Source organism: Oncorhynchus kisutch, linkage group LG5 (genome assembly GCF_002021735.2).
Source record: "Oncorhynchus kisutch isolate 150728-3 linkage group LG5, Okis_V2, whole genome shotgun sequence".
NCBI lineage: Eukaryota > Metazoa > Chordata > Actinopteri > Salmoniformes > Salmonidae > Oncorhynchus > Oncorhynchus kisutch.
The window spans coordinates 17991233-18007414 of record NC_034178.2 but is presented as its reverse complement, the minus strand read 5'-3'; the positions used below and the strand labels follow the sequence as shown (position 1 = coordinate 18007414).

Genomic DNA, 16182 nt, shown 5'->3' with positions numbered 1-16182 from the left:
TAACAGCCTCCACTCATCTGGGATGGCTTTCCACTAGATGTTGGAACATTGGTATGGGGATTTGCTTCCACTCAGCCATGGGCATTAGTGAGGTCGGGCAGTGATGTTGGGTGATTAGGCTCCAATTCATCCCAAAGGTGTTCGATAGGGTTGAGGTTAGGGCTCTGTGCAGCCCAGTGAAGTTCTTCCACACTGATCTCGATAAACCATTTCTCTATGGACCTCATTTTGTGCACCGGGGCATTGTCATGGGGCACTGAAACAGGAAAGGACCTCCCCTAAACTGTTGCCACAAAGTTGGAAGCACAGAATCATTTAGAATGTCATTGTATGCTGTAGCGTTAAGATTTCCCTTCACTGGAACTACGGGGCTTAGCCCGAACCATGAAAAACAGTCCCAGACCATTATTCTCTTCCACCAAATTTTACAGTTGGCACTATGCATTCAGGCAGATAGCGTTCTCCTGGCATCAGGTCAAACCCAGATTCATCCATCGGACTGCCAGATGGTAAAGCGTGATCCAGAGAACGCGTTTCCATTGCTCCAGAGTCCAATGGTGGTGAGTTTTACACCACTCCAGCCGACGCTTGGCATTGCGCATGGTGATCTTAGGCTTGTGTGCTGCTGCTCGGCCATGGAAACCCATTTCATGAAGCTCCCGACAAACAGTTATTGTGCTGATGTTTCATCCTGAGGCAGTTTGGAACTCGGTATTGAGTGTTTCAACCGAAGACAGATGATTTTTACATGCTTCAGCACTTGGTGGTCCCGTTCTGTGAGCTTGTGTGGCCACTTCTCGGCTGAGCCGTTGTTGTTTCTAGATGTTTCCACTTCACAATAACATCACTTACAGTTGACCGGGGCAGCTCTACCCGTGCAGACATTTGACAAACTGACTTGTTGGAAAGGTGGCATCCTATGACGATGCCACATTGAAAGTCACTGAGCTCTTCAGTAAGGCCATTCTACTGCCAATGTTTGACTATGGAGATTGCATGGCTGTGTGCTTATTTTTATACACCTGTCAGCAGCAGGTGTGGCTGAAATAGCCGAATCCACATATTGAAGGGGTGTCCATATACTTGTGTACATATAGTGTATATACTATATCGTCAAAACCAGACTTTACAAAGCAAAGAGGGCTACACTAGTAATTATAATTATATAGGGGACAATGGAGTCTTAAAACAGAGGTTGTAGGGGGATGACAGTGTGGTGATGTGGGAACATATGAGGAAACATAGTGCGAGGCAGGGGGTGAAAGGACATAGTCATGGGGTGCAGGCTCGGTCGTGCCATGACCGAAATTGGGTGACTGTGTGGGCAAACCTCTGCCCCCAGTGGCAGGTGAGTGAAGGGGAGGATAGGTGACATGAGTAGGGGCTGTGGCTGGAGGAAGTTAGCATGGTGCTGCAGGAAAGTCTGGTGGATGGTGATGGAGGTGGATAATGGTAGAGGAAGTTGTACAGGGTGTAGTACTATGGGGGAGGACACAGGGATGTGCGGGCTGGCTAAAACTGGTTTCAGTTTGTCAGGGAACGTTTGATAGTCCATAGCCTTCCTGTGGGCTTGGAGATGTTGGAGGCAATGCTTCTCCAGTCTGTCCAGTGTGGACCTGTAACAGTCCTTTGAGTTAAATGATTCCTGCTCTAATTTTGTGTAGCTAGCATTCAAGGTCTCTGACATTTTCCCATTGCCTATTGGTAGAAATACTTTACAGGAGCCATCACTCTTACTGTGAAAGTTGGGCTGATCTGGGCTCATCACAGACTTATGTGCAACAATAACATCTGAGCCCTTAGCTCCGGAATCAAAAATATACCTCTTGAGATCTGACCCATTGATCTGGCCTTTGCAGCTGGATCTGCCATTTACACTGTCAACACTCTTCTCAAGTGCATCAGGGTTCAATTTATCCTCAGTTCCAGGGGAGTCAGAGCCAGTGCATGGGCTAAGGCCATTTGCTCCTCGACTCTGCTCATATCTCTCTCCACAGCTCACGTCAGCCACTGAACTCTGATGAGCTCCACATGCCCTTCTCCTCCTTCTTCGCCTCTTGTTTGGTTTATGCAAAGAGTTCACACAAGTACTACCGACAGTTTGGTCATCCATAGTCCTTTTTCGACATCTTCCACCTTCCTGTAACAGTGATTCAGGGAGTGGCTGGTGTTTTAAGAGTGTGGGATCTATTTTATTCGTCTGGTCTGCACTTGTGATGACCGGGTTGGTCTGGAGAGATCCACAGTTGAGAGATGTGTGTTCGATGGCATTTATGTGTTTGGACTGCTGATTGCGCATATTGCCCTCGTTGATCTGTCCTGGACCCTGAAGAGCCTCATCAGAGTGGGCCAGACTAGCTGCTGGGCCATTCACACACTCTGCCAATGCCTGCCTCACAACACCTGCTGTGTCTCTGTAAGCTTCAATTCTCCCCTCGTTGCCCTCAATTGAGGGTGATTGCTTGGGCTCGTCTGGCTGAAATTGTTTTGCACTGCTATCACTTATTTGGTCATCAAGTCTTTCACAATGATTGGGAAGTGTCAGGCAATTACCAAATCTTTCTGTTGCCCCTTCATATCTGTCACCCCCCTGGTGAGTCATCCGTCTGTGCCCCTGCCGCCTTCTCCTCCTCTGGCTTGTGCTACAACACCTGCGTGTGTCCACAGCCATAGCTGTGTGTGTCAAGCTTGTGGTTGCCAACTGTGCTGAATAATTGCAACACTGCTCATCCTTTCCGATGAGTGTGTTGCTTGGCTCCTTGCAACCATGACTTTTAGGCCTCTTGCAATCCTCCTGAACAAGGATGCGCTCTGGGCTTGGCAAGCTCTTAAACAGCTCACGTGTTTCCAGGGTTGCTTCATCGCTGTAGGACTTCTTAGCTAATTCAGCTGATTTCTCGACATCTCTTTTCACCACTCTGCAGCCAGCGTCTTTAGTGGAGGCTCTGAAGTCAAAATGGAGTGGGTTGCAGCTGAAGGAAATAGATGGACTTGTCCTGGTGAATGTCAACATCTCAGAGGGCCACTGGAGCACCGTTTTCCCATTTCTACTGAGGATAGAGTAGAAAGGTTTACATGGCCTTGCAACTGTCCATTTCTCCTCCTCTGACACACTTAGATCTTTGTCTTGGGGTTGAGTGTAAATTGCTTCATTCAAATGATTAGCGCAGTTCGACAATAGGTGTCCTCCCTTATGGGAGACATTATCTGCTAACATGATTTTGTCAGGCTCTGTCCTCTGTCCTTGTTCCACCTCAGTTTCCTGTCTTTGTTCAGCCAAGTTGCTTTTTAGACTTCCCTGCACCATGTCCAGTTCACAGTCATCTAATGTGTTTGAATGGGAGAGAAACATGGAAGATTTGACTGTGCAGGGAAAAGCCACATCCTCAGAATAAACGAGGATAGTGCACAAATCAGCTGGGGGCATCGAGCTGTCTGACCCCGATGGTGCATTGGTTAACTCCTGAACCTGTGAGCCTGCAATGTGAATCTTCCCCTTGTTATGCAGAGCCTTCTCGCTGGCAGGGGGGCTGGGGGAGTCTAGGCCAGTGGGAGGCCGTGGGGAGTTGAGCTGCACACTGAGCCTCTGTCTACATGCATGCCTGCTTGACCCGTCCTCCCCGGCCTGGCAGAACACCGCCGCCGAAGACTCCAGCTTCAGAGAGGCCTTTTTAGGGAAGGAGAAAGAGATTTTTTGGCCACACTTTCCGGTCACAGTGCTGGGAGTTTGCTGGGCCTGAATGGTGCTGGTGTTATCTGCAAGTGTGTCTATGGTGATGTTTGGACACATTGTGTGTTCCTGGGTGCTGTTCTGTGCCCGGCTGCTGGCTCTGTCACCACGGGCTCCCCTGTAGCCTTCCTCCACGGCCACAGTAGTAGATCGGAACATGGGTCCACTACCAGGTACGCTGCACAGAAAGGAGTTGACACTAGAATCAGTATGATAGCAGCCAACATCCAAAAATCACCACCAAAAAACAACTGATGACACAATGAGTATGTTTACATGCACAATAATAATTATATATTTTACTGATTATGGCAGAAAGCAGAGTATGGCATTAGTCTTGCAAACACCTTACTCTGCTTATCGTAATCGGCGTAAGGTTATAATCAAAGTAAACATACACCGATTTAAAACACCTGATTTTCATACAAACTGTATATGTCTGAAATCAGAATCAAATAGTGTTATTGTTACTATAACACAATAACATGGTCGCTGTGGTAGAATGTTTATTTTGATTGCCGATTTTCTGCATTTATCAAAAGTCCCATCAGCAGCCAGATTTGAGATGTGTCCATGTAAACATAATTGTTAGGGAAATTGTTCTTCTTGCAAAGCATGGACATGTTCTAAATGAACTAATATAATAACTAGACTATCCACACTAATCACATTGTGTGCATGTAACCGTGCTCATCGTCTTATTCATCCCCCCAAAAATAAATACATCTAACATTTATTTTGATAGGTATTTTAACTTACGTAAATTACAATTCCAACTAGTTCTAAAACTAATTTACAGCCTGTTGCAATTCTGTCATATAGGGACACATATTGCTCCATTGGCTGTTCCACCCACCGTTGGCCCTCCAGCCGCTGTTCGGCCAGCTCATGTAAACGTCGTAGTGCTCTCTCTTGCTTTCTGCCATCCTTCTTGGATTTGGAGGACACGTTCCGGGCAAACTCCCGCTGCTTCAGCTCTTTCAGTCTCTGGCAGAGAGAAGAAATATCACCAGACTCATTATCTACTGTACAGAGTCAGCCATTGGAGTAGCTTACTCCGGCCAAACGAATTGAATTAAGTGATATTACTCTTTCAGATAATTTTTTATTTCCTTAGATGGTCCTCTCCAATATAAGGCATTGGAACCCAATGGAGATATCATTTCTCTATGGAGAAGGTTTTAAACTAACTGTACAGTATCAGACAGCCACTCACAGTGCTGTAAATCTCTGGAGGCATGTGTTGTAAGAATATTATATGTACACATTTTATGCCACAACAACTCACATCTCATTCATTCACGTTGGCTAACCTTATCCAACTTATTCTAAATCAGCAATCCTAACGTTCACTAATTGGTTACCATATCCTTACAGTTAACCCTACAACTGTTTTTAATTCAATGAAGCACATCTCAAAACAAGACAATATTGCAGTGATTGGGAAAGTGAGGTTTATTGATCACATTGCTTCACAATTTACAACATGTTTAATTATAGACTCATACCCTAGGACTGAGTTCACACTCAGTGGAACAGAAGTTATACAATGCATTTTTCCCACAACTGTTGTGTGACAACCAAGGGTGTGGTGGACCATAAACACAAATGCAGATTATGCACATTTTGCAATTAGCATTTATGCACCTAGTGTTCTTTAAATAAGTGTTCAGCGTTACTCGCCCCAACTATTGTGTGTACAACTGTTGTTACCCTTGAGTGAACTAACCCTACATTTGCCATAATATAACTTTATTTTTCACCTAATAGAATAGATCATCTATAGGGATCTATAATTACCCAAACCCACGAATGGCTCCACCTTATGTATTCTACACAGGCTCTTTTGTATTACACACAACTCAGCAAGGCTATGTGACCTTACCTCTTTGAAGTACTCTGGTGGTTGCATTTAGAGTGGCTGGGTCACAAAGCCAGAAGATTATTTGTATGCATCCGAGATCATTTTGTCATGTTAAGTAGCCTCTTCTCTCAGGATTATCGAGCAGAGGGGCCAGGCAATTGTTAATGTGCTGGGCTTACAGTATAGGACGAGCCTGTCCAATAGACACATGTTACTGAGCTTCTACTTCTTGCAGGCTCTCCGAAATGTTTAGCCTTTTCATTCTACAAGTGAGGTGTAGGTACAAGTGACTATTGATGCAAATGTTGCCCTCGAAGGTAGAATGTAATGTAGATAAATGACTGTATATGCAGACACAATCTTTTGTTCAGCCAAATGTCATAGGCTTTACATTACTTATTAATATATTATACAACAGGTGGGTCTAATCCTGAATGCTGATTGGTTAAAATCGCATTACATCCTGTGTCTATTCCACAAGTTACCACCGGCTTAATCTTTTAAAATGCCTATTTACTCTATTCCATCTGACTGTGCAATCCAATCCAGCACAGCCAGGCACTTTATACACTTGATCTCCACTATAAAAAGCATCTAGACATTATCTCATATTCCTTTTGAACTAACATTTAGTTTTCAACAGCCGAGATTTGAAAAAACCTTGCTCTCTGTCTCTCCGACTTTTGCAACATTGTTTCAATATTCAAATTCGATCTCCAGCTGTCCCATAGTAATGAACGCGTCGGAACAGACAGGCAACGTTTCCCACCCAGTCTAAATCATGAATCAGCTAGCATCATTTTTATGGATATATACAAAGAATTGTCAATTGAAAAAATATCAGTTAGTTTGCAGTCTTTCCAGATTCAGTTTGAAGTGATTGTATTAGCTGTGTTGTTGGCTACAACCGTGTCCCTACGAGAAAGCACATTTTCTATGCCAGGCGAAATTGCAACTCATTAGCTCATTATTATGGATATATCCAAATGAATATCACTAGAAAACAGCTTAAACAAATGCAGCTACTTTGCTATTAATCTGGCTGCACTTTGACTGACTGTAAATTAGCCGTAGTTGGCTAGCTAGCAATAAAGGGATAAGAGTGATAACGCCCTCGAAGCCGGTGTTTGGAGGATATATTGGCACAGTTAACACCACCCATGCCAATATATCCTCCAAACACCAGCTTCGAGGGCATTATCACTTACATGGAAATACACAATGCACAATGAAATGCATGTGACATTGTCATGTTATTGTTTTGCAGAATAATGTTTTTTTTTGTTAACGGATACTGTTGAGAGAACCTTCACAGAAGTACTCTAATGTTTGACACCTTTAAACACTCACCTGCTAGCCTAGACCAGATCTCTGTGACGCTTTAGCTACAACTGCCCTGGTCACAGGAGTTTGCTAAATCACATGTAGATCTAAACCAGGCTACTGTCTTTTTGGTTCTCATCAATCTGCTGGGGTCAAAGTGGAACTGATATTTAGACTGTTCCAACTATGCTGTTGTAGGCTGCTCCGGGAAGTAGTTTACACTAGCCACAGGTCTAGGATCAGCTTCCCCTCCCCCAATATTAACCTTGCAATACTGACAATGCAATTCTGACCCAAGATCTAAGGGAAACTTCACCCTACTCCTTGTGTGTAGGATAACACAGCCAGCTAGAGGAATTAGCTCTGTCAGTGTTATGTGTCTGAAAACTGGTTTATTCATTGACCTGTGCTTGTTAATGAGATTGGATGTTAATACTAAATTAATAATGCAGATACAGTTCAGCTTAGGTTAGCATGTGATCTTTAAACAAATATTAATTACATTTGTGACTCGTTACAGAATCAGGGACGTTTGACAATAGTTCCTACCTCACAGTAATGCTGTTTGAAAGAAAGAAAGAAATAAAAAGAAAAAAAGATTTTTTTTTTTCCAGAAATGCCTTCATGCGTATGTGAACTTTCTAGGCCTTAATTACAAACCTGTATGTGATCCGTAAATATGATTATGAGCCTAGTTTGCCAAGGAGAAGCGCTGAGATTTATATGGAGAAAGACAGGATACTTCCTGGCTAACAAAGACTGGCTGAGATCATGGAGGTTGACTATGGTGACAGTTGGTCATGCATCTGCATGTGAATTCTTAAAGAGATGGATGGGACTAATGATTAAGATGTTGTGAACAATGCTGAATGGGAGTAAACAAAGAACCAATTTAGCAAGTGTGAAAAACTCATCAAAATCTTTCAAGGGTATTTTCTGCTTGTCTCCTAAGTGGGATATCAAGTTGATCAACTTTCAAAGCAGCATAACTTTCCCATGTTTCCTCCAACTACAGTGTATGTACCATTTTGAAGCTCGGAGTCTGTACTTTTATCAAATTAAAAATTAAGGGAACCACTTAAATTTGACATTCATAGAGATATCTGGTCACATTTGATCAAACCTCAAAAACCTTAATATACACGGAGTGTACAAAACATTAGGAAAACCTTCCTAATATTGAGTTGCACCCTATTTTGCTCTGAGAACTGACTCAATTTGTCATGGAATGGATTCTAACAAGGTGTCGAAAGCGTTCCACAGGGATGCTGGCTCATGTTGACGCCAATTCTTCCACAGTTGTGTCAAGTTGGCTGGATGTCCTTTGGGTGGTGGACCATTCTTGATACACACGGGAAACTGTTGATGTGTGAAAAACCCAGCAGCCTGGCACCTACTACCAAAGCCCATTGAAAGGCACTTAAATCGTATGTCTTGCCCATTCACCCTTCAAATGGCATACATACACAGTCCATGTCTCAAGACTTAAAAATCCTTCTTTTATATTTGCTATTTACCTCTGCCAGATCACATTTATCAATAAAAGAGCTCTTTGTAAAAAAAAACACCACATGAGGGACAGAGTTTTACTCTGTGTGTTGCAAATGGATTTCTTGCACTTGATGCATGTTTACTGTGTCTTCCTGTCCTTCTTGGGTAAACACATATCACAGCGCTTCTTCTTGTTGTTGCTACCGGCTGCAATCTAGAATGATGAAAACACTTAGTTCAGGAATTTATTTCTGTTTTTGTAAATGTTCCTGGACACAGACTCTCCCATCCCTATGCAGTGTACTCATGAGTGCCATATTTATGTCTAGGGACGTGTCGGCCGTGAACACAAACTTACAGGAATTGATAGCTGTATTCAACAGCTGAGGTATGAGTTCTGGCTTGTTTTTTCGTACTCTTCCTACCATCGTCAGCTTCCTCTTGAGGAACTCATGGCCCAGCTTGTGCAAAGTTAAAAAGTTATTGCACATGATGTTGTGGCCACGTAGTCACTGTGTCACATCCAAGGACAACCTTCATCCCTTGGCTCTTCTGAGGGCTCCTCCATCTGGCTTCCCCATATACAGTTGAAGTCAGAAGTTTACATACACCTTAGCCAAATACATTTAAACTCTGTTTTTCACAATTCCTGACATTTAATCCTAGTAAGAATTGCCTGTGTTAGGTCAGTTAGTATCAACACTTCATTTTAAGAATGTGACATGTCAGAATAATAGTAGAGAGAACGATTTATTTCAGCTTTTATTTCATTCATCACATTCCCAGTGGGTCAGATGTGTAATTAGTATTTGGTAGCATTGCCTTTAAATTATGTAACCTTTTACGTCTAGGGGTTCCGCTAGCGGAATGTTTCGACAACAGAGTGTGAAATCTAATAATAAAAAATGATTCGAAATATTTAACTTTCATACAATCACAAGTGCAATACACCAAAATACAGCTTAACTTTTTGTTAACCTCTTTGGGCTAGGGGGCGGTATTTTCACGTCCAGATGAAAAGTGTGCCCAAAGTAAACTGCCTGCTACTCAGGCCCAGAAGATATGCAAATGTAGACTTGGATAGAAAACATTATAAAGTTTCTAAAACTGTTAAAATTACGTCTGTGAGTATAACAGAACTTATTTGGCAGACGAAACCCAGAGGACAAACCATCCAGGATTTTTGTTGTTGTTGAGGTGACAGTGTTTTCAATTGTTTTCTATATGAATCTAGATTTCTAAGGCACCTGCTTGCAGTTCCTATTGCTTCCACTAGATGTCAGTCTGTAGAAATTGGTTGATGTTTTTCCTTTGAGAAATGAAGAAGTAGCCATTTCCAATCTGGTTGGATAGAAAAGTGTACTGTTGTGGTTGGGGCGCACGACCTGAAAGCTCGCTCCACTTTGTTTTTATATGCTATTGAACGCAGTTTATCCAGTCTTAAATTTGATTAGGTATTTTTTTAACGTATATAATCAAAGTTGGATTAGGAAAGTTGTTTGAAATGTTTGGACAAAGATTACAGGTAACTTATTAGATATTTTGTAGTCATGTTGCGCGAGTTGGAACCGGTGTTTTTCTGAATCAAACGCGACAAATAAATGGACATTTTGGAGATATAACGATGGAATTTATCGAACAAAAGAACCATTTATGATGTTTATGGAACATATTGGAGTGCCAACAGAATAAGATCTTCAAAGATAAGGCATGAATTATATCATTATTTCTGAGTTTTGTGTCGCGCCTGGTGGGTTGAAATGTGATTGTCATGTGTTTGTTCGATGGGGTGCTTTTGCCGTAAAGCCTTTTTGAAATGTGAAATGGTGGCTAGATTAACTTGGGTCAAACGTTTCGGGTAGCCTTCCACAAGCTTCCCCCAATAATTTGGGTGAATTTTGACCCATTCCTCCTGACAGAGCTGGTGTAACTGAGCCAGGTTTGTAGGTCTCCTTGCTCACACACTCTTTTTCAGTTCTGCCCACAAATCTTCTCTAGGATTGAGGTCAGGGCTTTGTGAGTCAATACCTTGACTTTGTTGTCCTTAAGCCATTTTGCCACAACTTTGGCAGTATGCTTGGGGTCAATGTCCATTTGGAAGACCAGTCTGTGACCAAGCTTTAACTTCATTACGGATGTCTTGAGATGTTGCTTCAATATATCCACATAATTTTCCTACCTCATTGTGCCATCTATTTTGTGAAGTGCACCAATCTCTCCTGCAGCAAAGTACCCCCACAACATGGTGCTGCCATCCCCGTGCTTCACGGTTGGGATGGTGTTCTTCGGCTTGCAAACTTCCCCCTTTTTCCTCCAAACATAACAATGGTCATTACTTTTGTACTTTTGTATGAAAAGTACGATCTTTGTCCCCATGTGCAGTTGCAAACCGTAGTCTGGCTTTTTCATGGCGGTTTTGGAGCAGTGGCTTCTTCCTTGCTGAGTGACCTTTCAGATTATGTCGATATAGGACTCGTTTGACCTTGGATATAGATACTTTTGGACCTGTTTCCTCCAGCATCTCCACAAGGTCCTTTGCTGTTGTTCTGGGATTGATTTTCACTTTTCGCACCAAAGTACGTTGATCTCTCAGAGACAGAATGCATCTCCTTCCTGAGCGGTATGACGGCTGCGTGGTCCCATGGTGTTTATACTTGCGTACTATTGTTTGTGCAGATGAACGTGGTACCTTCAGGTGTTTGTAAATTGCTCCCAAGAATGAACCAGACTTATGGAGGTCTACAATTTTTCTTGGCTGACTTCTTTTGATTTCCCATGATGTCAAGCAGAGGCACTGAGTTTGAAGGTAGGCCTTGAATACATCCAGCTTCTAAAGCTATGACATCATTTTCGGGAATTTTCCAAGCTTTTTAAATTCACAGTCAACTTAGTGTATGTTAACTTCTGGAATTGTGATTAAGTGAAATAATTTGTCTGGAATCAATTGTTGGAAAAATTACTTGTACAAAGTAAATGTCCTAACTGACTTGCCAAAACTGTGGTTGAAAAACAAGTTTTAATGACTCCAACCTAAGTGTATGTAAACTTCCGACTTCAACTGTACACTTGCAAGTTCCACGCATATGATGAAGCATCATCACAGACACCCCAGATCTTGTTTCCATATTTTGCGGGCTTGATTACATATTTTGCAGGTTTAGACGGTATGTCCTGCCTGAAGGGGCAGCGGCCCCAAAATGGCATAAACTGCTCATCAACAGTAACGTTGGCCCAGGGTTGTAAAACCGTGGAAGGCGGTCCACCCACTTGTTCCATTCTGACCTGATTGCAGCTAGCTTGTCTCTCTGCCGCCGAGCTGGTCTGCTGTCTCAGTTATCGAAGCGGCTAATCCTTGAAATAATGTGGACGTTTTCCAGAGACATTGTTGCACAGATGTCAGTTTCTGTATCCCACAGGGATTCAAACCCACTTCCCTGGCATTTCAAGTGCCATGCTCTACCAACTGAGCTTCAAAGGACCACAAACTTTGTTGAAGGCATGAACAAGAATCCCCTTTAGTGGAATAATGTTTTCACTGTAGTTCAGTGTTTCCCAAACTCAGTCCTGGGGACCCCAAGGGATGCACATTTCGTTTTTTGCCCTAGCACTACACTGCGGATTCAAATAATCAAAGCTTGATGATGGGTTCATTATTTGAATAAGCTGTGTAGTGCTAGGGTAAAAACCAAAACATGCTCCCCTTGGGGTCCCCAGGACAGGGTTTGAGAAAAGCTGCTGTGGGCAACAGGGGGATATAAATGTGTACACTGTAGTAAATGGGGAAAATGCTCATTCAGGGCACAGGTCAAATATTTTTCTCAGGTTAAGCAAGTCATGCAAATACTGTAGTATGGAAGAACAAACACCTTTTTATCCCCTCATATTCATCTGATATGTACTTTGAAATCAAATATGCCCTTTTTTTGGAGATTGCTATGTTGACAGTGTTTTCTTTGTCATTCGTAGATTATAATTGTTTTGCATTTGGCAACGTTGAAATGTAACTAGTCTGAATGAATTGCATGGTAGGAGGTATTAGGTGCACCATACCTGTTTGTGAGCATGGTCGTAAGAGTTGATGTGGTTGTCAAACTCCTGATGCTTGTAGTACTGCTTGTCACACAGCTCACAGTAGAAGTTAGCCTTCAGGTCCTCAAGTGCCTCGGCCATAGTCCTCTCCTTCTGTGAGTAATCCTGGTCAGGGAATTTTTAGAAAAAATGCTAAACTCAATAATATATCACTAGCTAGGTTTCCATCCAATTTCAAGTGAATATTCAAAAATGTGCATTAACTAATATGCACCTTTTTCCACCAGAGATGTGTTTCCATCAAACAGACTTATTGGGGAAAAAAGTGTGTCCGTGATGACATAGTGCACATGACAATAATGTTTGTGGTTCAATTCCAATGTGACAAATGAAAAATACAAGTTAAATGGTTAAATGGGTTTCCATCGCATTCAACTCTGCTGATGGTTTGGTCACAAAAACTGTTGCGTTATATAGCAAATGTGCACACTCTGGTCTTGGCACGTGCACTCTAGCCAACAGCTCGCAGATACATGTAGGTTACCTACATTATGAGATAATTATGGAAATATATGCATTTATACAATAGTTTACCCTGAGGAAAATGGAGGAGGGTCCTGCTTTTCAATTTCAGTCAGTGGGAGGGTTTAGTATTTATTTTTTTTGTCCAGGGGAGGGTCATGTAATTTCTAATCGATTACATGTCATATTTCTCAGGGTTTGAGAATCAGTTGCTTATTTAAGTATCTCATGTGTGCCCGATGATGCCCCCCATCCTTGATTCTCTGCTGGGCACTCAATATAAGTGTACCTAATGTGGTCTCAATAAAATTATCCTTAGCCTATATTGCACTGCTGGGATGGTGTGTATAAAAACTAGGCTACATTGCATTACACTGCAATGAGAGGCATTCCCAATTATGAGCCCTGACCCGCCCTGCTCTTGCTGATGTGAACCCTTGTGTAGTGCCTAAACAATGACTGTACAGTGGCACTTCAGGAGGTGAGTACATTTGTATTAAAAAATGCAATATCTGTGTGGACTAGGCCTACTTATGTCCTGTTCAGTTTGAGATAAGAAGGAGACCGGTGGTCTAAGACACTGCACCTCAGTGCAAGAGACGTCACCGCAGTACCTGGTTCGAATCGAGGCTGTATCACATCCGGCTGTGATTGGGAGTCCCATAGGGAGGTGCACAATTGACCCAGTGTCGTCCGGGTTTGGCTGGGGTAGGCCTTCATTGTAAATAAAAATGTGTTCTTAACTGACTTGCCTAATTAAATAAAGGTTCAATAAAAAGCTTGCCACGGCTATAATAAATTTTAATAAAAACAGTATGTTTTGTTGCCCATAAGGAAGCTATTTATCAGAGTTATTGATCACACAATAAGCCATATTCAAGTAATTTACATAACGTACATTACTATGAAGTGGCAGCCACGGAGATGGAAAGCATTATGGTGCTAAAAGTAGGCTAATTCGAGAGGGCCTAATTCATTTAAACAATCTCCATTTTAATTTGACTTTAGGCTACTAACAATGTTGTCTTTGTGTTGGAGCCCATTTATTCATATTAAAAAAATAAGCAGTACGTCTAACCGGTATTTCCCACAGAAAACTGGAAGTGTCATTTAAACACATATAAATACGTCTGGATTTGACGAGAGCTTTGATCGGCATAAAAATTCAACCCTCATGCTACCTGAGCCTGATAAGCCTTACATTAAATATGTTTTATGAGCCCTACATTAAAAACATTTTATGAGGCCAAGCCCAAAAAAGCCAAAATAATTGTTCCCTTATCCAATACATAGCCTATGATATATAGGCTAACGCACATTATACACTACAGAAAAACATAAAAGCCCATTGATGTGGCTATGCTCTCTTGAGAAAATAAAGTTAACTAACTCCAGTAAGCTAATCTTTTTGAGTGTTGTCTGTAGTACTGTACTGTACATATTGTATTATATGAGCAGGAATTAAGCACCTTGTTCAAACCATGACGCTGGGAGAGAACATGGGATGCTGGTGCAGGTCATGCAGCCTACAATGTTATATAGCTACTTTGCAACTACTTAGCATGTTAGCCAACCCTTCCCCTAACCTTAACCCTTCAACCTAACTCCTAACCTTAACCCTAAATTCGTAACATATTGTACATATTGCAATTCGTAACATATCATACAAAATGGATGATGGACATCCACATATTAATACATACCATACAAAACATAACATATCACCCTGAATGGTGTGTCGCTTGTTTACATACAGAATAATACGAAATAGTCTGAGACCAGGTTGGTCAGCCATGAATAAGACCGTTTGCTGAATGGGTCAAGGTTCTATTTGTTGAGGACCTGGTGATGACCTGGTCATTTATGAAAACACCATGTCTGCTCTGACAGCCCCAAACAGTAGATCAATCAGCTTTCTCCTGCCACACCACTTACTGTACATCAACCCACCCACACTCTCACGCTGTGATAAACCAATATATAGACCAGCATGGCTCTAGCAGTAGAGAGAATCTTTCATACACTCACAAAAGGTCATGTGGGACCACTACATTTGGAAAGTTTGAGAGTTCAAGAATGATCTTACATGACTTTGAAACATCAGTGTTTCAGAGTGAATCAAAGTGAATCATCAGTGAATAATTTATCTCAGTAAAAGAGAAGTAAAGCAATGCATAAGAAGGTAAATGTTTTAAGTGGTTGTGGTACTGACAGAAAAAACAACATTTGAAGTTTATAAGATCACAAGTCACTCAAGTATGGATGTTTCATTCTGGGCGGGAGAATATTTAAAATGTCAGGTTGCTTTTAATCTATTCTCTGCCATCAGGGAATTTAGACTAGAGGCATTTAACCTTGTAGTATTCACACTGTGAAAAGATAATTCTATTCTATTCATTATTTATTCATTATTTAATTTGTGGTTGTAATTATATTTGGTCTTTTTTAAGTAGTTACTGATTTCCATATGTTGAATGTTATGAAGACAGCTTTGCACACAGGAATTATGTTTGACTCTTGTATTTCAAAGATGACTGAAATTATTGATTTTACAGCTAGATTCCGTTAACTCAAAGTTATTGCAAACCAAAGATTGCATAATGCCTATGTAACGAGTATTAATATTGTCTTATTTATATTTCATCTAAATACTTTCATTTGGTTTTTATTTACCATATCCATGGATTGTGAGTGTATCGATTGCTTTTTGGTATATTGCTCTGGCCTGCAGTATCTTCAAGTGATTCTACTGAGGAGAGGTACAGTATGTGTTCACGTGAGTGCAAAAGTACATATGGTATAAAGATTTTTAACAAGCAAAATGTCATTGTCATCTACTTTGTTGCATTACAACCTGTAATTTAAATAGATTTTTATTTGGATTTCATGTAATGGACATACACAAAATAGTCAAAATTGGTGAAGTGAAATTAAAGGTTTCAAAATATATATAAAGAAATAAAACATGGAAAAGTGGTGTGGGCATATTTATTCACCCCCTTTGCTATGAAGCCCCTAAATAAGATCTGGTGCAACCAAATACCTCCAGATGTCATATAATTAGTTAGATTGCACACAGGTGGACTTTATTTAAGTGTCACATGATCTGTCATATGATCTCAGTATATATATGCCTGTTCTGAAAAGCCCCAGAGTCTGCAACACCACAAAGCAAGGGGCACCACCAAGCAAGCACCACCATGAAGACCAAGGAGCTCTCCAA

General features: G+C 41.4%; 1 protein-coding gene across 1 annotated transcript in view; it reads right to left on the bottom strand.

Moving 5' to 3' along the window:
• Positions 1 to 1088: 1088 nt before the first annotated feature.
• The window catches only part of LOC116374080 (zinc finger protein 804A-like), a 79799-nt gene continuing 64705 nt past the window's right edge, over positions 1089 to 16182 (bottom strand). Inside the window, exons 2-4 of the mRNA XM_031823862.1 lie at positions 12459 to 12602; positions 4587 to 4717; positions 1089 to 3908 (exon numbers count right to left, since the gene is read on the bottom strand). Coding sequence (XP_031679722.1) covers positions 1184 to 3908; positions 4587 to 4717; positions 12459 to 12602 — 3000 coding nt within the window. The 3' untranslated portion in view covers positions 1089 to 1183. The remainder of the gene's footprint in view (positions 3909 to 4586; positions 4718 to 12458; positions 12603 to 16182) is intronic.